Source organism: Dipteris shenzhenensis, chromosome 7 (genome assembly GCF_047967505.1).
Source record: "Dipteris shenzhenensis isolate YYH24624 ecotype China chromosome 7, Dip_SZ_1.0, whole genome shotgun sequence".
Taxonomy (NCBI): domain Eukaryota; kingdom Viridiplantae; phylum Streptophyta; class Polypodiopsida; order Gleicheniales; family Dipteridaceae; genus Dipteris; species Dipteris shenzhenensis.
The window spans coordinates 37,412,793-37,438,792 of record NC_141602.1 but is presented as its reverse complement, the minus strand read 5'-3'; the positions used below and the strand labels follow the sequence as shown (position 1 = coordinate 37,438,792).

The 26,000-nt window shown below is 44.3% G+C and overlaps 2 protein-coding genes across 2 annotated transcripts in view; one reads left to right on the top strand and one right to left on the bottom strand.

The window, feature by feature from the left end:
• Positions 1–26,000, top strand: part of LOC147900301 (heme binding protein) — a 38,551-nt gene that overhangs the window by 11,445 nt on the left and 1,106 nt on the right. Inside the window, exons 3-7 of the mRNA XM_087377281.1 lie at positions 249–315; positions 13,697–13,851; positions 14,019–14,089; positions 14,213–14,290; positions 25,796–25,896. Of these exons, the coding sequence (XP_087233407.1) occupies positions 249–315; positions 13,697–13,851; positions 14,019–14,089; positions 14,213–14,290; positions 25,796–25,896 (472 nt within the window). The remainder of the gene's footprint in view (positions 1–248; positions 316–13,696; positions 13,852–14,018; positions 14,090–14,212; positions 14,291–25,795; positions 25,897–26,000) is intronic.
• Positions 16,850–24,750, bottom strand: LOC147900302 (uncharacterized). The gene is made up of 4 exons (XM_087377070.1): positions 24,616–24,750; positions 21,940–22,186; positions 18,483–18,995; positions 16,850–16,854 (listed from the first exon to the last, which is right to left on the bottom strand). Exons 1-4 carry the CDS (start codon positions 24,748–24,750, stop codon positions 16,850–16,852), a joined length of 900 nt encoding a protein of 299 aa, XP_087233196.1.

The window sequence follows — 26,000 nt, the reverse complement described above, 5'->3', positions numbered from 1 at the left end:
TAGGTTAAGGCCATGATTTGGAGGTGTTGTTTCACACTGCCTTTGATGTTCGTTTCAATCTTGTATTAATATTTGAGGTACAATTGTAATAGACCTGGTACTTTATCTGAAATGTAAAATTGGTCTTGATGCCTGTTAGTTATGCAAGTTGGGGCTGTATTAATGTGAGCAGTTTGCCCATATTTTGTTTGCTTTCTAAAGCATTTTGAACTTCTTAGTAACCATGGATGTTTTGTTTATTTTCTCAGGGACTCTCAAAAATGCCCATCTGTGGCTTTAATGTTTGGTGTAGGAGACGATGCAACTTATCATAATGTAAGTTTGTTTTTTCATAATGCTCAACTTGTAAGCAACAGACCTGTGTGAATTTGAAAGCATGACAAGATGCTTCCCATGGTCCTTATGCTGAGGGGAAAGATAGTTTTGCCTAGGGTGGTTGATCTTGAGGCATACCAATCGAGTTTTTCTTGGTAGTAGTGTTCACTTGTAAGTATTATTACGTTCACCCTAGGGTGCACATGCTGTACTTCAGCCCAGTAGGGAGCTTGTGGTCATTTTCGAATAGTTTGATGACTCTTTGTTTACTTCATCATCCTCTTTAGCTATGCATGTAAGCTTACCTTTCTTATAGCTTCAAAGTTTGTAATTCTTCTGGTCTCTGATTTTTGTTGTGCTTGCAGATTTGTTCTTCTTATTGCACTCATAACTTGTTTTATCCTGATTTTTTTAAAAATTTTTAATAAATGATAGATAGATAGATAGACAGATAGACAGAAAATAAAGAGCCCCCCCTACTTGCCTTACTGCACTATGAGTCCTGCCAGGCAAAGGTGTCTCAAGTCTACTCTCCCTGAGAGTCTGTAGCAAGCAATTCGGAACTGTTTTCGGTTTGACACAGAGAGTACTTACTCAGGCGATGGGGCTTGGCCACACCATTAGACACCTCTCAAAGCAGGATCAGAGAGTTCTTCCCATCGAGTGACATTGATCGTCCAGTCTCTAGCCGCAAACGTGACAGAGACCCCGACCCGACGACCGCAGCACGACACACGAGACATCACAAAAATCTTGTGTGTGGTAGGATTGTAGAGACGATAGCCTTTGCTTTGTGCACTATACCCAACAAAGATACACTTAAGTGCCTTCTTTGACAACTTATGTCGAAACTCCAAAGACACGTGGGCATATGCAACACAATCAAAAGCTCTAAAGTGATCCACTGAAGGCTTTCTCCTATGCCAAGCCTCATAGGGAGTGATTATCTTCAAAGCCTTTGTGGGAGCTTGATTCAAAACATAATTGGCACACATGAGGCCTTCGAGCCAAAATCTGTGAGGCAACTTCTTGCTAGTTAGCATGCATCTATCCATCTCCATGTGAGTGCAATTTTTTTGCTCAGATTTGTCATTTTGCTGAGGTGTAAGCCTCATTGTAAGCTGATGTGTGATGCCTTTCTCCTTAAAAAATGCCTCAAATTCATGAGACATATACTCCCCCCCTTTGTCAGTGCGAGTGTCTGTCTTGTCTCATTTTCAAGCATGGCCACAAAGTGTTTGAAATGCATAAACACATCTGATTTTTTCTTGAGACAAAGTGCCAGACAACATCAACACATATTGCACACTTACGATCATCAAATATGACCTGAAATCCTCCTCGATTGAGAGAGGACACTGAAAGTAAATTCTTCTTTATACCTGGCACATAAAGAACATCAGTAATTCTGAAATCTGTGCCATCCTTGGAGGTGAGTATGATGTCACCCACTCCACACACTGAATAAGAAGAATTGTTTGCTCATGTCACCTTCTTTTTAGTGGGTGGTGCATGCAGAGATGCAAAAAGTCTCTTCCTAGAAGTGATGTGCTGAGAAGCACCACTATCAAAATACAAAGTGTTCAGTGTCTCATTGACACTGAAAGAGTATGCATCCTTTGAAGGGTCATAGCTGCAAGTCAAGAAAGCATACAAGTCATCCTCAAGAGTGGCTGTAGTATCTGGACTAGCCACTGGAAAATCTGAAATGCAAGACAAAAGGCATAATGCTCTTCCACAAAGTTGGCTGTAACATCCCCTCCATTATGTGCATTAGGAGCTGATGCATTTGAGATAGCCAAGCCCGAATCCTTTTTCTTCTCCTTAGCTATTCGCTTCTTGCATTCACCAATGGAATGACCCGGCTTCCTGTAGTAGTGACAAATGCCCTTCCTCTTAGGCTTCTCTGCATCACCTTTAGCCTTATGAGAGGGCTGTCCTGAATCAGCTTTATGTTGATGTGTTGGCTGATTTCCATGTTGCTTTTGTTGCCCTTTTCCTTTGGGCCTGAACTTTAAAAGCATGGCATGCTTGCTAGCCCGTGTTGCCATGTTCTTTCTTGTCTGCTCTTCTTGCAACAAGAGTCCTAAAGAGAGAGGATTGTTACCCCCCCCTTAATGACAAATTCAGCGAGATATGGAAACTGAGATAAGACGGTGGTAATCATCTCTGAATCCGGAATAATCTCATCTTTATTCATCAACTGTTCCCTCAAATTCTGAAGTTTTGTGAGGTGAGCATTCATGGAATCTCCCTCATCCATGTGTGTATGAGATAGCTCTCTCTTTAGGAAGGAAACTCTGGCATCATTTCTTGCCGCAAACATGCTCTCTAAAATCTCCCAAGTTGCCTTCGAGGTCTTGCATGACCGAATGTGAGGAATGATAAACCTCTTGACAAAAAAGGAAATAACTGAAAGAGTTTGTGCATCTTGTGATCCCACTTCTGTTCTGCTGTGGGAGCCACCAAAGTAGTAGTTGTTGCTCCTATCACTTGTCCTGCACCGTGACCTCTGCCCTTGCCTCCACCTTGACTGGGAGTGACAAGTGCAGCCACAGTTTCTGGCCTTGATTCATCTCCATTGACATAATCCCATAGATGTTTGCCAACCAAGATGTTGCGAACCATAAAACTCCACAAGGAGTAGTTGGTGCCATCCAACTTATCCTCCTGTGTGAGGACTCCAAAGACCTCATTGGGATTGTTTTGAGCCATATCTGCCAGGAAACTAAAAAATGCAGCGAACTAGACAAGTGAAATCCCTTCCTGGGATGTGAGATGCACAACCAAAGTCTGCCAAAAATTCTGACCAAAATGCCAATTGTTGTCACAGCCTATCAAAGGCTTGAAATGCACCAAAATGCTTTGCAAATGCCCAAAATCTCCAAAAAATGGCAAATGTCTACAATGTGACTCAAACTGAGTCTAAAACTGTTTGCAAAGCTCCCAAATAATCTGTTCATTGCCAAATTGCATCCAAAATGCAAAAGCCCCAAATTCTTGCAAGAAATTGCAACTGAAAGAGAGCAAATCGACCAAAAGCCCCAAATTTTGCAATGATCTGCAAAAGCCCCAAATTTGCAGATTTATCTACAAAGCCTATAAAGTAAGAAAATCTGCCCCAAATTCTCTTTCAAAATATTTGCCAAACAATGGCTTTAAATGCATCAGACCAAAATGATAAATCCTTCACCAACTTTGCTTAATGTGCTTGCAAAACACTTGCAAATTGGCCAAAAGCCCCAAATCTTGCAAAATGAGTGTCCAAGACCAAAAGCCCCAAATTGCAGGGTGAAATTGACCCGAAATTGGAGCAAATCCAAGAAAAGCCCCAAATTGATTGTAAATGCCCAAATCAAACACAATGTGCTCAAATCTGCCCACAAATCTGTAATTTTTCACAACCAAACTCTGGCTTAATGCAAAATGTACCTGCAAAGGTCACAAAATGGGAGCACCTAATTGAACAAGGTGTTGGAAAGGTCACCTCCCCATCTGTAAGCCCCCAAATGAGGAGAGCATGGGGGAGGTAGACCAAGGCAGCATGATTAGGCTGCTACATGGGCAGCACGTGAGCTGCTATGTGGACAGCACAAGAAATGCATTAGAAGGAGACCTTGTGCAGGAGGGATGCCCTGGATTTGGCCTGGCAAGACAGAACTTTAGAGCAGGCGTATGGCTTGCAACAAGGCCCTGTGAAGGGCGCGATGACATCAGCAGAGTACGGCCCCACTATACGGGGCTGTACGGAGGCTTACTGGATAGAGGATAGGGCTGCTGGTGTCCTGGCTGAAGGTGGGATCTGCAGTGGCCAAAGGTGCATGCATGGCAGGGCCTTTGGGCCTTGTATGGAGCCTGCAATAGGCCTGACAACAGGCGGGATCCAATGGGCGCCTGCATAGGAGACTTGGAGCGGCAGGTACAAGGCCTACGACAAGCCTATAATAGAGGGAGTAGGTGGGTAGAGTGCCTGGGCCCATGGCGGGCTGCCATGTGGCCAGGTGGGTCTGGAGAACAGCCCCCAACCAGGTCGGTTTACAGACGGGGGGGGGGGCAGTCTGGTCGGCCCAAATAACTTTACCAGGTCTGTTGGTTCAAGGGTCTTGTGCCCTATAAAAGGAGAGGCCCCTTGGCCTCATTTTACATCTTCTGGAGCAGCCACTCATAAGCAGTTTGGAGCAGTGGAGCAGCTATCTTGGAGCCTACATTCAGGAGGACCAAGAGGACCTGTGTGTTGCAGACAAAGGGTGGCAGGGGCTGCCTACCTAGGCTGACACTCAGGGCAGCAAGGTTGAGAAGAACACTCTGGACAGAGTCTACATACGCTCAAGGTGGAGCACGTGGGCTCGGGCTCAGAGATCTAGAAGTGCTTGACATCTAGTAGGAGAACCTTTTGGTATTGTATCGTGTCCTACTTTGTGGACAGACGGAAATATAAAGTGTTGCTTCTATATTTGTCTCTGAGCATTGTCTATTTACTGGCTTGCACATCTATGCACATTAAGTTAAGAAGTTTATGATTCCACACCCCCCACCACATTAGCTCTTGGGCAATTCTATCAGGCTTCCGCTATGCGTACCCTCTGTTGGTCGATTTCTAACACAAGGTAGCTGCAGGCATTTATGATCTGTAGCGTTAGGACAGTCCGTACAGTACAGACTGTATGGCTGTACTGCACAGGACCGTACAAAACAATTGTACGGTCAGCTATGTAGAGATGTATGGACAAGGTGCGCAGATGTACAAGCAGCGTAGAGTTGTACGGCAAAGTTGTCCGTACAACATACAGAATCTGTACTAGGTACGGAGCCACACGTATGGTCGACGGACTGCAGGAGCGCAGGACTTGTACGAACGGTGTTTGTACGGATGATGCTTGTAGTGCAGGACTTGTACGAACGATGGTTGTAGTGCATGACTTATACGGCCCGAGAAGGTTGTACGGAAAGCTGGCGCAGGTGTACGGACAGAAAGCAGCAGGGTGTCTGTACTGTTGTACGGACGAGTTGGATGAGTTGAAGCTGCTTGTATGGTGTGCTACCGGTACGAATTCTGGGCTTGGACAAGGGATAGGCAGAAGCAGAGGCAGGTCTGGGAGGTGCTGCCCTGATACCAAATGTGAGATTGTGGGAGTAGGAAGCAAGAGTGAGCAAGAGCAAAACGTGGAATGCAATAGAAGAGATAAAGTGAGTACAAGTGAGAGGATAGTTTTGTCCAAGTGATAAAACTATACTAACCCACTAACTGTGGTTAGGGGGAAAAACCTCCTATTGAGGGAAAAGTGCCCCTAACTCACTTATGGATTACATTGGCCATTGCCTAGAATATGCCAATAATTCTAACAATCTCTTCCCAATTCCATAGATTTTCCCACCTTTCTACATCTAAGGAATCTTTTATCACTCAATGTAGTAATTTGATCACTTTGCTAATATACAAGTGGTATGATCCAATAAAATAATGAGACTCCGCGGGTCTTAGAAACCAAGTATAGCTGCTTATGCTTCGGCACTGATGAAGACATAAGCGTTGCTTTGCTTGCTAGGTATGTCTAACCGTTTGTTGTTGTTATTATTATTATTTTTTGTTTAGCTCATTTTTCTTTTCATTGTAGAAATTTGGACTTAAGAACAAGAAAAATCTAAATTTGTACAATTGGATATATTATAGTCTTAGGAAGGTATATGTGTATATCTATTAATGTCCATGGGAGACCAACAGGTCTATGGGACAGAACAAAGACCCATCTAATACATCTACTCAGGGAGGGCACATGGAAGTGCAACAAAAAGCAGCTCTAGTCATTTAGAGTACTTACATAGTAGACTAGAAAAAACATAAGCAGTCATTTAGACTGAGAGTCTTTTGGTTTGGATTTAAACTCTTTGATGATTGCTATGCCTTCATGGTACACTGCCCATTTTCATTCCTTCCTAGCAGCCTTGAGCTTGGGTAATTCTGTTGCCTGATTCTTCAGTTGAGCTCGAGTGCGTTCTTCAAATATCCATACCTTATTCCCTTTCAGCTTGTCGGATTGGCGAAGAAGCTTGCCTCGAAAATCTTTGTGACTTGAGTGTAATAATAACATGTCCTCTAGAGTGTCGAATATTACTTGCATCACCTCATCATCGTCATCGTCATCAACCTTCCATTCAATATTGGGCATGGCTGCTTTGACATGTGCTAGAGTCTCATTAAAGGAGTCCTCTTTCTACCAACCTTCATGGAGTCCTCCCACTCTAATCTTCAGTGCATTGTCACATCTAGCTTCATGTTCCTTGATCTCTTCCTCGATGTCACTTTTGTTGCCTTTGTATCAACCTCCATAATCACTTCTTTCTTAATTGTTTGTACTTTAGTGTGCATGAGATCTTTAACTGTAGAGACTAGCTGAGGGCTACGAGGAGAAGCTTTGCAAGCTTTTACTACCTCATCTATCATTGCCTGCTTTCAAGAACCTAGAGTTTAGCTGTCATAGCTCCCAATTGCATCTTTAACTCTCTCACCTCCTGTTGTAGGTAGAAAATCTGCTCATGTGTACCAATGATGGGTTCATTCATACCTCGGTAGAATGTATGCGCATATGGAGCACGTCCCTGTGACAAATATTGCCTTGGTCTCCGCATCAAAATTCAGCTTCTGAGCCTAAAGCTGGCTGAAAATAATATTGAATTCATTCAAGTGAGAAGCAATTGTGACCCTTTTTTCATCTGCAACTCAAACAACCTCTTCATGAGGTAAACTTTATTAGAGGAAGTGTCCTTCTCATAGACCCATCGTTCTTCCGAAGACTCTAATAAAATTTCTTTCTTTCTTTCTTTCTTACAAGTGGCTAATAATTTTTTTGACAAATCTTCCGTAGTCTACTCATTTACTAATGTGAAATAAAGTGACTCTGCAAGATAAAGTCTAACAGTAGACTTTGCTAATGCATCCAATTCATTCCAATCATCCTCAGACATAGCTGCAGGCTCCTTCCAATGCTTTAATTTGCTTCTTTTGAATAGGTACATCCCTTATCTGTTCTTCCACATAGAAAAGTTTGTCCCATCAAACTTTTTAATGCTGAAAAACTCCTTTTCAGACATGGAAGAGGGTGTCATGATGCAAATAAAGCAAAATCCCAAATGCTAGTGCTTGCAAGAAAGAATCAAGCAAAATACCAGGTGCACCCAAATGTGTATGTCAAAATGGAAGATAATATCACAAAACCTCAAAGGCTCAAAGCATCAAAATGCATCTGACTCATGTGCATATATACTATGCATCCATATGAGCAAATTTGGCCCCAAAGAAAATGTCAACGTGCAATGACAAAACAATGGCAAACCCAATGTCAATAGGAGACAAATGCCTCAAGCATAAACACCGTCTATGGGCATAAGCATTAGTAATGTCTCATCCAAGAGGGCAGAGCACTAAGAGTGTATCAACCGCAATGCGTCAAAGCTAGTCGTCCATCAATAAAGCATTTGTGTGCTAAAATAACACTTGTGTAAAATAGCATTTGTGTGCTAAACGTCCATCAATAGAGCATGCCACAAGGCAATTTGGGCCTATCAGCGCATCCAACAAGGATTGCAATGCATTCAAATGGCCAATAAAGCATCAAGTGTAACTCAATGCAAACCACGAATGAGCGCACACGGCTCAGATTGCAACTAGAGTGATTTGCATAAGGTATAAATGGATGCTCAAGTATGTATGGGTGTGTGGATTTGTATGTGTGAGAGCATATTTTTACACCCACTGTTGGGCGTTGATGATGTCAGTGGGGATGTCATAGTAGCTAGTCTCTGCTATGCATGATGGAGTTTATGGTTTTCAACCTTGTGAGTGACTATCATGAGATTGAAATTGCACTATGTTGTGTTTTTAGAGAATGAGTTTGGGAATGTTCTTGGATTCATCTAGGTATATGATCTGCATAAGGTATGTCCCAAAAATCACGGCTCCACGGCAATGACCGCTATTGAAAATAGGACATGAGATGCCTCAAAACATGGGAGTCACTGTGTATAATCGAACTCAGTAAGACTCTTCTCTTGGAACTCCGAAATCCCAATCGACGATGTGAAACCGAGAGTCAACCCTTGCAGTTTACTAGCAAATAAACCTTAGGTAACTTAGACCTTAGCAAAAATGCCACATGTCCCCTGTGTGTGAGAAAATCTGCAATGGGGAGAAAAACGACTACACAGAGAACTCCTCGAATGCTTCACCGAATCGCCCCGAATTTTCACTCTTACTCACGCAGTAACCTACATACCGGTGGACAGTACAAGCCTCTTCCTTGCCTTGCAGAAGTGCCCTACATTGTCAGTGTGGACAACATCAAGGTCTCGGTATTGGTTGGTGTTGCCTCTCAGGTCATTGGGTCTGCAATACATGTGCACAGTGTACTCTTCAGAAGCGCGTTTCCGTGCTCTCTTGAAGAGTGTTATTTGTATCTTTTAGTTCTCCAAGTATTAAAGCAAATTCTCTCTTGATCGGGGGAGGGTCCTCAGTGGGTATAGGGACCCAATCGGTTGTCGTTTCTATTCTCTCTCTACCCTCATCTCCTTTCTCTCTTTGTGGTGCATAACACTAATTCCTCGCTAAAGGTTTAAAGGTCTTGCTGTAATTACACGATCAGAAAACCGTTGCATGTTACGTTGGTATCAAAGCTTTGGTTTGTATCTAGCTAGACTACCACGAGTGTATGGTTGAATTGACATCCATAAAGGACACACAATCAAGCGCCATGGAAGGTTCGGGGAAGGATGTCAAATTTGAAGACTACGAAGAGGAGAAAGACAACCAGAAGGAAACACTTCCGTCTCGTGCTCAAGAGATGATGGAGAATCGTCTGGAACAGAATCGGATCCTCCTACAACAAGTTAAAGAACATGTAGAACAGCTGGACCAAAGAAGACAAGATCTTGAAGAAAGGGAGGCAGAAAAGCTTCTTGAAGACAAAGGAACCTCTTATTTTGAAAAATTGCTCTTGTTGATGCGTGAGGAGTGCAAAACTGAGGAGGCATTGCGATGCGCAGAGCTCGTCCAGGCAGAGAGGCAACAAAAAATAGACCCAGGGGCGATGCTCCTCTAGCACAAACAGATGCTAGTCACTAGGCAGGCTAGTTTGAGCACGGCAGAAGTCACAGCTACAACTTCGTCATTGACAAAAGTAACTTTGCTGACGTGGTCCATACCAAATTTTGTTAAGTATGATGGTAAGTGTGACCACTCAGCTATCCTTCAATTTATTCATCAATTCATCACTCTTTTTCGGTTAGTGCAAATTCAAGATGAGCAAGACAAAGTCCACCTAGCAGCCACTGGTGAGGCGGTTACCTGGTGGGAACATTGGGCTAGTAAGCACACTGACCCAACAACTTATAAGACGAATTTTGTTTGGGCAACGTTAGTTACCGATCTCAAAGCTCGTTTTCTACAGCCGCAATATATGCTTAACCTTGAGGACGAGTACTCTCGTCTCTCCCAAAATAGGTTGTCTGTACTGTCTTACCGTAACAAGGTCATCTCACGGGTGCAACAATTGGATGTGGCCGTGAGCGATAAGTTGAAGCAATTCATTAGGGGATTGGATATGAACACTCATTTTTTCGTCCGGAACTTCGATCCATCCGATTACAAGCGGGCGTTGACTCTCGCCCAGAATCAAGAAATGATGCTAAATGGGGGAAATCCCAAGCAGGTCCAAAAGGATCCGCAGTAGTCAAACAACCCAATTAGGCCATACAGCAGTTGAATCGGTTCAGCATTGCTTTTGGGAGTGCAGACAGGCGAGGACGATTTGGAAGGGTGTTGCTAGGATTCTTTGTATTTTTCATAGAGCATCCTTCTTCATGACCTAGGGATCAGTGGCATGGTTATCTCTCACTGGCCCTCAGGTGTTTTTCAAGGGACATGACTCAGATTCAGGCTTCATTATACGACGACACTCTGTGGACTCTTGTTCCCTTTAGGATGTTTCTTTCACTCCTTTCAGAGTTGCTCACATCATGGGATATTCTGGCTAGCATTACAACATGGCATATATGGAGGGTTAGATGTACGGAGGCGATGGAGGGTTCACAGGTTCATCCCTTCCAGTAGTATATGGACTGATACTATACATACTTTGCTGGCCATTTGGTTGAGCATGCAGGGATCCTCTAGAGCAGCTACTGCCAGGAGGGCTATCTTCTTCAGAGTTTGGAGAGGATCTCCCTTCTTCTCTGAGTCTTCTTCAAGGTTGAGGTGGCATTTTCAGCCTCCACCTTCAATTTTTGTTAGCTCTTTTTGAGCTGTTTATTTTCTTCTCATGCATGGCATGCTGTACTCCCGCATTAGAGCTTGCTCTTGCGGTTTTCAATCATACTTAATGAAGTGATCTTTTTTTGGGGGGAAAAAAAAACAACCAAACGGGTAAGGATCAGAAGAAGTATAACCAGTATCAAAAGAAAGACATCCAGTCTTCTGGTCAGCAGAAGGAGTCCAAGCCCAAGATGACAGATGAGAAAGCTAAAGTGGGCATTACAAGAGGCTATCTACAACTCGACGAACATAAGCGGTACTACGGAGAACATCATTGCTTTCATTGCCACCATATTGCTGGGCACAGCAAGAAGGATTATCCTAAGTGGTTTGCCGAAAAGGCTGCGAGAGCACCTACTTCTTCCGTCACCAATGTATTAGCTCTTCCAGCCCCGCCACCAGCCTTAGCTACAAATGCAGTCTTGCCTACTTTGAAAGCCACTCCCTCGGCAGTCTTTCAAGATAAGGAGGGCGACAACTCTCAGACCAAAAAAAGGCTGTTATTTGAGCATATGGCACAGTTAAAGGGCATCAGCTCATTGTCTTGTTTGATATAGGGAGTTTAGAAGATGCCATCTCTTCTCAGCTTGCCAAGACAGTGGGGGTGCACTTTGGTGCCTCATGAGCTTGCAATGGATGGGTTCACACCCAGCTTGCGCGCACACATAATGGATAAGGCTATCCAGTTTACTTTTTCAGTTTAGAAGGCCTTTTTTACGTGAGACTTTATACTGACACCTTTAATGGGACGCGACATGATCCTTGTGATTCAATGGTTCTGTGAGCATGTGCTGACGCCTAATTGGCAGCGGCAGGGTACCTTCACGATTGTGAAAGTTCTACCTGAGCCCGCCGTGATACGCGGTGATCGGAGCATATTAGGGATTCCGTTAATATCTCATATCCAAGCAGGTCGTGCCATCCGCAAGGGTGCAATGTGTGCACCTGTTTATATCCAGTGCCGGATTTCTTCAGTTCAAGCCACTCCTCCGATGGGGCAAGCAATGGTTGATCTACTCCAGGAGTTTCAAGACATCATGCTCCGGGATGATCTACCACCCTAGCCACCTCCATCTAGACCGTAGGACCATCGCATCGATATGATTCCCAATTCCACACCTCCAAGTAAGTTTCCTTACCAACTTTCCAAGTTTATGGAGGGGGAGTTAGAGCAGCAGTTGTCTCAGTTACTGCGCGCATGGTTTATAAGACCGTCATCTTTGCCATTCGTTGTGCCTATTCTTTTTGTGGCGAAGAAGGATAAGTCCACATGATTATGTGTGGACTACAGAGCACTCAACAAACTTACACTAAGTAACAAGTTCCCTATGCCCGGCATCGAGTATATCTTGGAAAGACTCAATAGTGCAAAGTATTTCTCAAAAATTGATCTCAAGAGCGACTACCACGACGTCCAGATTTTTAAAGCTAACATCCCAAAGACAGCTTTTCGAACACAGCGAGCTCATGATAAGTTCTTAGTCATGCCATTTGGTATAAAGAATTTGCCACCCACATTCAAGAAGATGATGTCTCGGGTATTTACAGATAATATTGGAAAGTGCATTTTTCTCAATGATATCCTTATCTTTTTCGCTACACCAGAGTAGCCTATTCAGGATGTGCGGTGTCCTACAGTTATTGCGCGATAATCAACTATACCTCAACACACAGAAAAGTGAGTTTGGGCTGATGGAAATCTTGTATTTGCTACATCATTAGTGGACAGGAGAGTCTCACATGCATTGAGGATCGCCATCGGTCAGTTGCGAGTCTCGTCACATCAGTTGAGGATTGAGGCAGGAAGAGCCCGGGCATACCCAGAGAGCAGAGGACTTGCACCCTATGTCAGATGAGGAGATCAAGATAGAGGAGCATTTCCTATGTGTCTGCCTAGTCTATTATGAGATCTGAGGACGATATCATTGCCTCTTCCAGGAGGGGTATGGCTTTGCTCCACTTACACGATTGATCCATGTTCCCGATCAGGGTTGTGTTGGGCTCTATGTGATTGATATGCGATGACAGAGAGATATAATGATGCGACAGAACAAAGAGCAAGAGGGATTGACAGAGCACAGACACTTGTTACAGATTTCTATGCATCTGAGTTAGTTGCTCGCGAGGCTGAGGGAGAGGAGCTCGATGAAATGAGAGCATCATGGACTAGCAGTGGGAGTCTCCACCATGATGCTGCTAGACGAGAGACGTGCGCTCCACATGCGACATAGAGAGGGCCACGCACGGCCAAGGTTCGGCCCATCTGTGTTCTCCTCAGAGGTGACCACCAGAGACGAGGAGTCACCCTTGATGTAGCCCTTCGGATATAGAGATCAAGGAGATGATGCTCTCCATCGCATCGAGAGACAGCTCGACAGACACAGATATGAGAGCTTCTCACATCTCATTAGAGAGCCACTACGTTATCTGGATATATGAAACCTGGGCATATACTAGGAGCGTTAGCTCTAAGCACGTAACACTCTCCTGATGTTTTGCTACTCCTACTACTTTGTTCACTAGCTTAGCACTTCAGCTTCAGCAAGGGCCTTAGTGAGCCCTTTGCTTTAGCCCTTAGTAGCTTGTATGTCTGCTTGAAAGAAAGTTCTTGATAGGCCTCTTAAATTCTCGATAGTGCCCAAAAATGTGATCGGCCTCTAGTGTTTTATCAAGTTCCTACACCCCCCTTAGTGAGTGAAGCAGATACCCAAGTCTCAAATGTTCTGACAAACAGAATGGATATGATCACCAATGTCTTTCACAAAAGCAAGGAAGATTGAACCATTTGGAAGGTTAGAGTGTTGCTTTTTTGTTATGTGGGGCTGGTAATTTATACTATTAGCCTATGGTGAGGTCAATGCCATGCTTATTGCTAGTAGCTGATTGTGTATTGTGAAGGGGTTTCAATATTTCTCAGTGGCTCCTTCAACGACTTGGAATGCCAGTGCTTTTCATTGGCGACCAATCCTCATATATTGTTGGTGGCTCATTTCCCTTGAATGCTAACATATGAGATTTATTGTCTGCTATTCTAGTATGAGTATATTTATCTGTCGTATGTTTGAATGAATGTGGCAGATGGGCGGTTGTAAGCAAACACCAGATACTTGCTCTAGTATCTCTTGCAATGGCCATGCTGTGGACATAATACAATTCTCACTTGGAAGCGCAATTCCAGGTCGCTTGTATGGAGCAAATATTGTTGACAATGCAAACAGCACTGGGAGAGATAGGTATCCTTTTTGACAAGGACAGATAGGTTCATTTCATGATTTACTTTAGAACAACAAAAATCTGAATTTGTACGATTGGATATATTCTAGTCTTACAAAGGTATATATCATTTCATGATTTAGTCTGCTATGCTGGATATGCTGACCACCTTTTCTTTTTGATGCAGTTTTGGTCATCTGAATGATATGTATGGATGGAATCCTCATTGTTGCTATATGGATGGTTTATTTCCAAATGGTACGCAGCCCATATACCAGGCCATGTTTGCATTTATATTTGGAGTTTGCTTTCTCTGTTGTTTAGCTTTCTATCATGGTTGATGAAGCAAATGTTTTCTGTTTGGGACATATTGTGTCACAGACACGAGGATTCCAAGCAGTGGCGCTCAAAATGACTGGCGAGGAGCTTGGTCTCATTCAAGCATGAATCTTGCATATGGTGATATTCTGCTTTAGTGATTGGTTACGTTGTAGAGTGGATATCTTTTCAATAAGTCTTTTGGAAAAAGAACCTTATAGATGAGGAACTTCTTAACAATGCTTGCTGCTTGTCGTCCTTTCAAGTGCAGTTTCTTCTGTGGCCTCTCATGATTGTCTGAGCTTCCTAAGGCATGCCCCCTTCGTGCTTACGACTATAGCTGCTGTAAGAGGTCTGGTGTAGGAAGCGTGTAAGAAGCATGTAAGGTATGAGCCTCTAAAGACTTAAAAATTTTAGAGACACATGCTAACCTTGATGTTTTTCATGGTACGCGGATGTGCCAAGGTGTCATTGCTCAGGAACCGAAAGCCAAGGTGCTGGCCATTTGCAACACCCAGTGCAAGAGATATCAAACGACAATGAACTGAGCGTGCTATGGGAGCTGAGAGCTCAGTTTAAGGTCAGAGACCTTCCTCTTCTTGTGGAGGAAAGCAGAGGGATGGAGCCTAGATTCCATGTGCTGCCTAGGTGGGCCTTTTATTTAGGAGAGCTCCAAACTTCCAACGGAAGCGGGCTCAAGATTCCTCTCTAGTCATTCATAAGTTGGCCCCTCAACCAACCTCTCAACCTTCCTAGCAAACTTGGAGCGGGATCATCATTAGTGACATAGGGGTCAGACAAGGCTTCCTCCTCTCGCCAACTCTCTTCGGTCTATTCATAGACAAATTAGAAGATTGGATGAGAGCACATAGTGATGGAGTACAAATCGCTAGGTATGCTTTACTCTACTCATCGATGTAGATGATGTAGTTTCTGTTTGTAGAAGACAAAAACAATACGCAAACACAACTAGATGAACACACTCTTTTAGCTACAACTGCATTTGTCACTGACATGGATCCTCCTTTAGCAGTAGAAGATCCTGACCCAGAAGTAGTAGCCCCACCTCCAGAGGTAGTAGTGATAGTGGAGGGAGAAGATGCCTAAGCTCAGCACCACTCACTACACCCACCACTCTTTTAGCTACAAGCACATGGTGCATCATATATGACGTGGTAATTGGTCCCATCAAGCTTATCCTCTGATGTAAGCATGCCAAAACATTGCATCCTGGCATTGCAATTGACACGGCCCCAACACTCCTGAAACCTCTGGTCGCATTCTTGCAAGACATGCAAGAAATGTTGCAATTTGCCAAGGAGTCTATTAGAAGTGCCCAAGATCGGGGCAGATTTTATGCTAATAGACATTGTTCACCCAGAGAGTTCTCTGAAGGAACGATGGTATATTTGCGTATTCCCAAGGAATCCAAGAGCCTAAGTATTAGTCTGGTTCCGAAGTTATCCCCCAGTGCTGGTTGGTTCCGAAGTTATCCCCCAGTGCTGGTTAGGTTCCGAAGTTATCCCCCAGATACTATGGTCCGTTCAAGGTTATTAAAAGAATTGAACCAGTTGCATATAATCTAGAATTGCCTCCTGATGTTAAAGTACATCCAGTATTTCATGTTAGTAGACTAAAAGAGTTGATCAACTTGTTTCTCCTCAAGAAATAATAGAAGTTACAGATTTGACTTTTATTACACACAAGCCTGAGGGTATTCTTGAATTTCGTGAAAGACAGATTCGTAATAGAACTATCATGGAATACAAGATCAAGTGGAAGGATCACGTTGAGGAGGATGCAACATGGGAGACATTACAGAACCTCTAGAGGACATTCTCAGATTTTTTAGCGAATTCTTAGAGGAGGGGAAGTATGTCATGTGCACGGATTGGTATCTGACGAGTACTGGGTACACAAGACTAGCTCAGGTAGCCTGGGGAGGCTTAGAGCTAGGCAGGCTTGATTCTCAGGTTGAGTGGCAAGGGTATGAACCAATTAGAGGTCTTCGCTATTTTTGGCACTTGAGGCCCGAGTCTATATAAGGGGCCCAGAGGTTCAGTTCTTAGAGAGCCGATGGGGCAAGTCTCGTTCCCAAGTGCCAGGTCTGATCCTGGATTGAGTCGCAGATGTGCGCCTACATCATAGCGTAGCCCAAGGCCAAGCAACAGATCCCAAGCTTCATAGTGCCACCTGGTGGTATGGGACACCGGGCTGGTTAGAATCTGGTTGGGAGTACGTGCCAGTAGCTCAGCTCGTGGCTTGGAGGGGACATCTCTTGATTTGAGATCGCATCTTGTAGATGTCATGGTTGGGTGGTGAGTAGCTTGCTCAGTTTCCTCACGTTTGGTGTGTTCTTGTGTTTGCTTGCAGGCAGCATCATTTTGGATTCCCTTTAACCCAACCATAACTGGTGACTTAGGTTGAAACCCGTACATAAGCATAAAAGGACTGTAACCAGTACTCGAATGCTTTGCACTATTATAAGCAAATTCTATTATAGGTAGATAATCTTCCCATGAAGACTGTCTCTTAGAAACATATGCCCGAAGCATATCTTCAACCTATTGGTTGACCTTCTCTGTACTGCCATCAGATTGTGCATGATTTGAGGAACTAATACTTAGAGTAGTTTCCAACTTCTCAAAAACAAGTGTCGAGAAGTTACTAGTAAACTTCGAGTCCCTGTCGCTGACTATGTCAGACTGCAAATCATACAGCTTAAACAAGTGGTCCACAAACTCATGAGCCAGCTGAACAGCTGAGATGGTTGTTCTAGTAGGTAAGAATCTAGCCATTTTTGTCAGACGGTCCACTATGACCCAAATGGAGTCATGACCCTTGTGCGTTTTAGGCAATCTGGTAATAAAATCCATGGAAATACTTTCCCATTTATTACCCGAGATTTGCAATGGCTGTAATAAACCCGCACTTCTAAGGTGTTTTGTCTTAGTAACTTGACAAACCCGGCAACCTACCACATAGTTTTCAATAAATGCACGCGTCTTAGGCCAATAAAAGGTATGCTTCACAAGAGACAGAGTTCGATGTATACTTGGATGTCTAGCACTAGGAGCATCATGACACTCGCAGAGAATCTTGGATCGAAGATCCGAAACATCTGGCACACATATCTTTTCATTCCAATCATCCACCGCGACCTCCCGCCGCTTGTACCGTAGGTGGCACAATCCCTGAGTCTTGGTCAATCATGGAGCTTCCATCCTAGACTTTCTGCCAATAAGAACTGAAATGACTATCAGTTGCGCAAAGCCCTCTCAAGGATTGAAATAGGTATGAGGATATTTTCGTAAATGACATAGCATTTACAAACTTGACTTGACTTAAGGCATCCGCCACACTATTCATCGAACCCTTTCGATAACGTATTTCAAAATCAAAATCTTGCATTAATTCTGCCCATCTAGCCTTTCTTCCCGTCAATTCAGATCCGTCACACACATACTTGATTGACTGATGATCGGTCAATATAAGAAGCTTAGAACCATACAAGTAGTGTCTCCAAACCTTTAGGGCATACACAACTGCATAGAGTTCTTTTTCTAGTGTGGGCCAACGATATTGGGTGTTGTCTAGCTTCTTACTCTCAAAAGCTACAGGTCTACCCTCTTGGAATAAAGCTGCCCCAATCGCAAAATCACTCGCATCGGCCTCTAAAACATAAGGCCGGGTAGGATCGGGTAATGCAAGAACGGGTGCTTCCTTGATAGTTAACTTTAAGGTTTCAAAAGTCTTGTTCAATGCATCATTCCAAGAGATCGGCTGGGTAGACCTGCGTCCACGACCTTTCAATATGTTGGTCAGGGGTGCCGTGATGTGTGAATAATCACGCACAGACTTTCGTAGAAAAACCGTGAATCCTAGGAAAGAATGAAGTTGTTTCACAGTCTGAGGGATAGGCCATTCCAAAACCTTCTGGATATGATCTAGATCAATGCTAATACCTTCAGAAGAAATCTTGTGTCCTGAGTAAATGATCTCCTTCATAAAGAAGTCACATTTACTCATCTTGGCATAGAGCTTTAACAAAATTGTGAGAGCTGCCCGGGTCAAAGAGAATGTGAATTCTTTGGTTCCTTACTTCTCCATAAACTCGGAAAAGATCATGGGAACCAAATAATGAATTATTAAACGTGCAATTACAAGAAAGTGGGAATGACATTTAGAGAAATACTTGTCATCGAAACTTGATTAGCTCCCTTAGCTTTGGTACCTGGACCTGCATGGAGCTTCGGTCCCAACGCTTGCATCTGGTTCTTGCGCTTAGGACAATCATTCCTAGTGTGGCCCCACTCCTTGCATATGAAGCAACCTCCTTCTTTCTTTAACTTCAATGTGCGGAGGATATGGGCACGACCATTCTTCGTCTGAGTGGAGTTCTTCTTGGAGGCGTTGTCTATAGACTTCGACTCACTGGAACCAGTGGTAGACTGGAAGAACTTCCTCTTGTTCTTCCCACCTGTGTCGGCAATGGTGGTTCCCTTTGCGCTGGCCATGGTATCATCATAGATGCGCGCATAGTTCATGGCCTCTTGCAAAGTGGTACACTTGTTCTTCTTAATCTGAAGCTTGTACGAGTCAGGGAAACCATCTACAAAGAAACCTAACAAGGTAACTGGATCCATCTTTGTAGCTCTGGTCTGCAAATCCCGAAACCTCTGAAGATAAACCTCAAAAGTCAGATTCAGCTTGGACATATCGAGGGCTTTGAGCTTGCCTACGATATCGTAATCTTCCTCCTCCTTCAGAAACTCTTTCCTGAAGACCTCTTCGAATTCTATCCATGTTACAGGCTTAGGTCGGAGTTCCTTCCACCACAATAATGTTGAAAATGGGGAGAGGGTGAGAGACACATGATTGGAGACAAGAGCTGAGGCACGAACTGATGTTGATAGATTTTTGTTATCACAACAAGTACATAGCCTCTTTTATAGGCTGGGCAAGCCTTATCTTCCCGCACAGACACCTCATAGATGAGGTCACACACAAGAGAATCTATCTAGGGGAGGAATCACACCTACCACATGAGGTGGCACAAGTGGCCTTAAGACTCTTCACACTCACACAATTGTAGGACACTCCTAGGACTCTAGGACCACACACACTAGGACTTCGATTCCAACAAACCCCCCTTCGGAGCTAGGGTGAGAAACTATGACATCATCCAGACTGTGCATCCCTGGCAATCTCAGAGGCTAACAGCTGAGCATAATTCAGAGGTTGAACCAAGCACTCTCATGGCTTAGGTGTCAACGTGATCAGAGACTCAAATCTGAGCATGGATGCATGACCAACTCATAGGTCTAGGGAGTACACCACCATCCTGGAACTCGGCCATGCCTGATAAAGGAAAGACATAACAACCCCCCTGTCTCCTAACTGGGTACATGGAAATAAGTGGAGCCTTTTATAGGACAAGGCACACAAAATGACAAACTATTACATCATTTTAGGGGGACTGCAGAGTACCTAACACACATGACTCTAGAAAGCCCACTCTTCATCTATCACCTCATGGAGGGATAGACCAGAAACAGCAGCAGTGCAGGCTTGTTCCTCAGGTCCAGAAGATGTAGCTTCATCGTCTTCGTCCTCGCTCTGCTCCGCAACCAGATTGGCATGTTCTTTGGCTTGTACCTTTGCCATCTTCTTGAAGCAACGATCCTCTGGATGGCCAAGCTTCTGACAATAATTACATTTAAGAGGTTTTCCTTTCTTCTTGGGCTTATTCTTGAGAAAGAATGCTTTGCAAGATTCAAAGGAAGATTCTGCTTTCTCTGTAAGCCTACAGTCCTCATCAATGAGATGAGCTACCATATCCTTAAAGCTCATATTGCGGATGACTCTTAGGACAGCAAGGATCTCATTGTACTTGGAAATGTCTTCAATACTTGAGAGAAGTACAGCAACTTGATCATCATCTTCAACAATGGCTCGGATGGCAGATAATTGTTGGAGAATTGACCCAAGATTGCTTAAGTGTTCATTGAGGGTTTCAGTTTCCTTCATCTTGAGCTTGAAGAGTTTTTGTTTGAGAAATACTTTGGAATTATTGATCTTATTTCCAAACAAATTCTCTAATTTTTCCCAAACGTCATTTGCAGTTTTATCAAAATCCACATGGTGGATAAGGTTGTCAGCTAAAGCTAGGCCAATGATAGCCATTGCTTTATCATTTTGGTTCTCCCACCAATTGATTCTAGCATCATCACTTTGGGGTTTGGGCTCCTTGCCATTGGTGATATTCCATATGCCTTCTCGCATAAGAAGAAGCCGGAGTTTCGTCTGCCAAGTTGGGAAATTGCTCCCTGAGAATTTCTCGATGAACGAGGAGTTTTTTATGCTATCCATTGGTGGGAAGGTCTTAGCTGTTATTACAGCCAGTGTCTAAATCCCTTACAATGTTTACTCAAAATTTGCAAAAAAAGCCCAAATTTTACATGGTAGAAGCTTCAATTATGCCAAAGGAAGACACAGGACAGAAAAGCCCTAAATTTTTGGGTTAGGGTTGCTGCAAAATTAGGGTTTGCAGAAAATTGGGGCTTTTCAAAATTTCCTAGAGCATAGTGTTCTAGCAATACTAGGGAAGCTTCAGACCATAAAAGCCCCAACAAATTCACCCAAAATGAGGCAAAATTCTTGAAAATTGCAATTTAGAGTTTTGGGCTCAGAAATGGGCTGGAATAAGCCGCTCTTCAGGTCGTCATGGAGCAGAAATGCTGGGCTTGAGTTGTGGTGGCTGAAAGACGACTTTTGCAGGAGCAGCAGCGTGGGCAAAGAGGTGCAGCGTAGAGCAGCAGTTGCGTGGGCAGGAGCTGCAGCGTGGGCAAGAGCTGGAGCAGCAGCGTGGGCAGCTTTGGGTCAGCAAGAGCTGCGTGGGCAGTTTCGTGGTAGGGCAGCAAAGGCGGGTAGAAGAGCGAACAGAGGAGCGGACAGAAGATCCGCAGGATGGCGGGTTTGTTTGCTGCTTGCTGCGGGCTGAATGGCGACGTACGAGTCGATGGCCACGGCCCCACAAGGTCGTCTGTCGCAGGTCATTGGGGCGGAATGCTGCTGTAGAGCAGAGATAGATGTGCTTTGCGATTGCAATCCATCTTTATTCTGCAGTCCATGCTCGTCCGATGATCAATAGCAATGACCCAACATCGAGCATGCCGTTTGAGCTTCCCATATCTAGCCTTCTGACAGCAACATGGAGATGACGGAAGAGTGGCCCAACGGAGGAGAGAGGTAGGATTACGAGGGATGCGTGAGCAGACTGCGAGGGAGGACGGGCAGAATGGCGCAGCATCAGGGAAGATAGCGGGCAGAACTGAAACGGCCTGCTGGTCGCCGCACGTAGAGATGGTGACGTGCGGTGGAGACATATGGCAATGTTATCGTAGAGACATGGCAGGAAAATCATGCGTGATGAGGCAAGGCTCAGTCAGGGAAGACCTGCTCTGATACCAACTGTTGAAAATGGGGAGAGGGTGAGAGACACATGATTGGAGACAAGAGCTGAGGCACGAAGTGATGTTGATAGATTTTTGTTATCACAGCAAGTACATAGCCTCTTTTATAGGCTGGGCAAGCCTTATCTTCCCACACAGACACCTCATAGATGAGGTCACACACAAGAGAATCTAGATCCTATAATCTAGGGGAGGAATCACACCTACCACATGAGGTGGCACAAGTGGCCTCAAGACTCCACACTCACACAACTGTAGGACACTCCTAGGACTCTAGGACCACACACACTAGGACTCCGATTCCAACAAATAAACCCTTCCCTGACATATACCTTGCTGCAAGCTGCATCTTCTTGTCATCTGGATAAGGGTGAAATTGGAAGTGTACTTGCCACTTGTGCAACCAAGTGTCAACCACCTCCTTGGTACGAGACTTCTGATCTTCGAGGAAAGGATCTGGAGTGATATTCGGACCTAACACTGAAGCCAAAGCATCCACATGCGTGAGCGCGTGAACAGTGCTAGTCAAAAGTGAGAGTGAGGTGTGAATCCCTTGGAGTTGCTATGTAAACCCCGTTTGATTTGTATTAGCTCGCTCGAACTTTTCATCGAGAGCAGTGGTGAATTCACTGAAGGAAGCCTTCGTAATAAAATCATCGTAGAGGCCCTGGTCATCATCTGCATGGTAGTTCAAATCCTGATCACCCATAGTGAGCCCGGGGTCCACAGAATCAGACATATCTGAAATCTGATCTGATGAAGGGAGTAAACTTAGAGAAGAGAAGTAAGAGGTGGGATCGGAGCTAGGAGAGTGGAGCAGAAGAAAAATTGTCCAGATAGGAGGTGACGAAAGAGAGGAGATGCTGGCCGATGAAAGAGGTACGAAGTTGACGATCAGCCCAAGTCAGTGAACCCGGATTCTCCCGTTGCTGGCTGTGCCGTACGGAAGTCTATTGCAAGCCGTACCCAAGTGATGAAATCCGCAAGGGGTGTGGAGGGCTCTTCTCGTGCGCACAAGCATGAGCTGAGGCAGAACTGTGGTTTCGCTAGGCTATAACGTGGAAGGTACAGCTTTTAGAAAGCTAAGCTTTCTAAGAAAGCCCACCCTCCTAAACTTGGAGGGGTGGTGCTTTTTTAGCGTCCAGCCTCCCCGAAACAGCAGCCTGACTGCGATCCTGCTCCAGACTATGGCGCACCCCTCTACACTCTCTTGCATGGCATCACCTAACCTTTGCGCAGCCCCGACCGTACACGGGATCCCTTGGGGTTCCCCTCAGCCCATCGCTTGCCTAGCAGCTCCTCTCACGCCTCTCCTGCAATCCTCTCCACTCTCTCCAAGCTACACCTCTCACTCTCTCACCTAACCCCTCTTATCAGCCTTGAATTCACCCTCTCTCTCTTCCTCCTTCCTTCTTTCCCAATCCTAAACTCCGACCCTTAACGATGAACCAATCAATCACTTGCAGGGCAATGAACATGAATTTCGAAATTGAGGCACACCTGGAGAAAAATTCGTCCAGAATTCTCATATCAAATGTTCCTACCTCAGGAGTTGGCTCTGATACCAACTGAGATGACCCCAGCACTCTTGAAACCTTTGATCTGCAATCATACATAAGAACACACCAAACATGAGGAAATTGAGCACGCTACTCACCACCCAACCATGACATCTACGGGATGCGATCCTGAATCAGGAGATGTCCCCTTCAAGCCACGAGCTGAGCTACTGGCACGAACTCCCAACCAGATCCTAACCAACCTGGTGTCCCATACCACCAGGTGGCGCTGTGAAGCCTAGGATCTGCTGCTGGGCCTTGGGCTATGCTATGATGCAGGCGCGCGTCCGCGACTCAATCCAGGATCAGACCTAGCACCTGGGAACGAGACTTGCTCCCATCGGCTCTCTGAGAACTGAACCTCTGGGCCCCTTATATAGACTCGGGCCCCAAGCGCCAAAAATAGCGAAGACCTCTAACTGGTTTGTACCCTTGCCACTCAACCCGAGAATCAAGCCTACCTAGCCCTAAGCCTCCCTAGACTACTTGAGCTAGTATTGTGTACCCAATACACGTCAAATACCAATCCGTGCACATGACAGCAATTGACACCAAAATGCAAGCAAATCCCATGGAAAGTCTGACTGAATCAGGCTCAAAATCAACTGCCTGCACAGGAACTGACTGCAAATGTGTGCTGCCCACACAATACTGCACTGTATAGATCAGGAATTTCTTTGAGCAAATGTGCAGAGATTGCAAACAAATGAACCTGAGATGTTGACCAAGACTGCTCCCACCTCAGAAACATCCCAAAACTTGGACAAAGTAGGGCGGCCATAGAAGACTTCAAATCTGCAGCAAACAGGTCATTTTTCACTATAGAAGATGGGTGACCTGCTTTGGAGAGGTAGGAGCAGCCCAATAGAACCAAATGAGCATGTAGAGAAGTCCCACTAGCCACATAGTGCGAAAACAAGCTAAGATAGATGATGGCCTAACTGAGTCCAATCCAGTCAGCCTAGCTAACTGAGTAATCTCCTCGTGATGGCAAGCTCGAGAAGCTAAGCACGGGAATGTAGCCTCGAAGCAAGAAGATTGGAATAGCCTGCTCTAATGCCAATTGTTGGAGCAGGGAGAACAAGGACACACAGAGAATCGTGGGAGCAGGAGACATGAATGGATATTATTACTGGGAGTCGTGACTAGAGTATCACATTAGAAAGATACAAAAGTACAAATACTGCTAGCCACACCCCTTACACACCCACGGTTACATGGAGTGTGCTTACTAAGCGCAAAACTGGCTTTGGGGGAAAAACCACCACTAGCTGGAGTAAAAAGTGCCCTGGCCTGGGTCCTATGTGATCACGCGTCAGTCCCATAAATATGTTTACAGATTGGTTGCTATTGTCCTTAGAATCTACAAATGAGTGAAAATACATGAAGTTGAAACAGTAAGTCCTACAAGATTCACGGCTTTTATGCTGACCTTTTCTTTCTTCTGAGAACCTCTAGGAAACAATTCGCTGAGTATGGCTGATGTGAAATTATCCTTTAAGCTCATTCTCAGGCTGGAGAACTCAAACAGAACAGGATTCACTGCCTGGGAATTCACACAAACCATTATGTTGCATGTGCATTCATACCAAATAACATGTCAAAAGTAGAATCTTTATGGAGTCTCTATAATAATATATATGCCCAAGAGACACCACGGGTCTTTAGAAACCCAGTATGGCTGCTTATGCTTGGCCACTGATGACGACATAAGCATTTCTTTGCTTGCTAGGTATGCCTATCTTTTGTTTTTCAAAAAACTTTTGTTAGCTCATTTTTCTTCTCTTTTGCTTTCTCGTTTATTTTCATTGTAGAATTTTGGACTTTAGAACAACAAAAATATGAATTTGTACGATTGGATCTTTTATAGTCTTACAAAGGTATAACAATGATTGCATCCATGCCTTGAATGGAATGATGACCTGTTCTACAGAGAGTTGTTATCACTGGTGCAGAAAACTGCTAAGCAGTATCTTTCCAAATGATTTCCTACAGTAAGTTACTTGTAGGTGTAGGTGACAAAAGGGTGCCTAACACTGCACACCTCTGAAATTTTACACATAACGACAGCACAGACTCCTACAGGCTCCTTTTAATACAGTAAGGATGGTGAGCGATCTTACCAACAAAGTCAAGCTCTAGTTGTATCTGTGTCTGAAAATGGAACTTGCTGGCTGATGAAAAAGACTCTTGGATTGCTACAAAAGAATGTAGGGCTCCAATACAATTCCAATTGTATACACACTAGAATGTCTCTAGATTCAGCTGTTGAGATTTGGTACAGAACAGAAACCTATTTTGAACCACTAGAAAGTCAGGAACAAGGACTGAGAAACTGGATTACATATGCATTATTGACAATAGGAGGTGGGCCCTTGGGGCTTCAGTGCCATGAAACAACCCGTAAATGGTTATTACTTTAGTGGAAATAGAGGACGTTCTGATGCCCAACAATCGTACTTAAATTAGCTAGCTCATCAGTGTTGCAATGCAGATGTGAATCTGGACTACTTTGTACATGCAGAAAATTATCCTTATTTCTTTATGCACGTTCTTAGGTAGCAGTGCATTTCTTGAATTACGAATTTTGTGCGGATGCTTTGATATTCCAGGTTTTATCCCCTATGATAGCCCCTATTCAACTTCTGGAACTGTTGGGACATACACATACGAGTTTGCCAGGCCTCTTCGCACATCTGACCGTCTCCAGCAGGTGTGCCTGAAGTGATTAGACTGGATGGTCTGATGTGATTTATAGGAAAATGAACGAAACTAGTGTGTGATAATGAGCCCTTATCTGCTAGGTTGTGCTTGAAA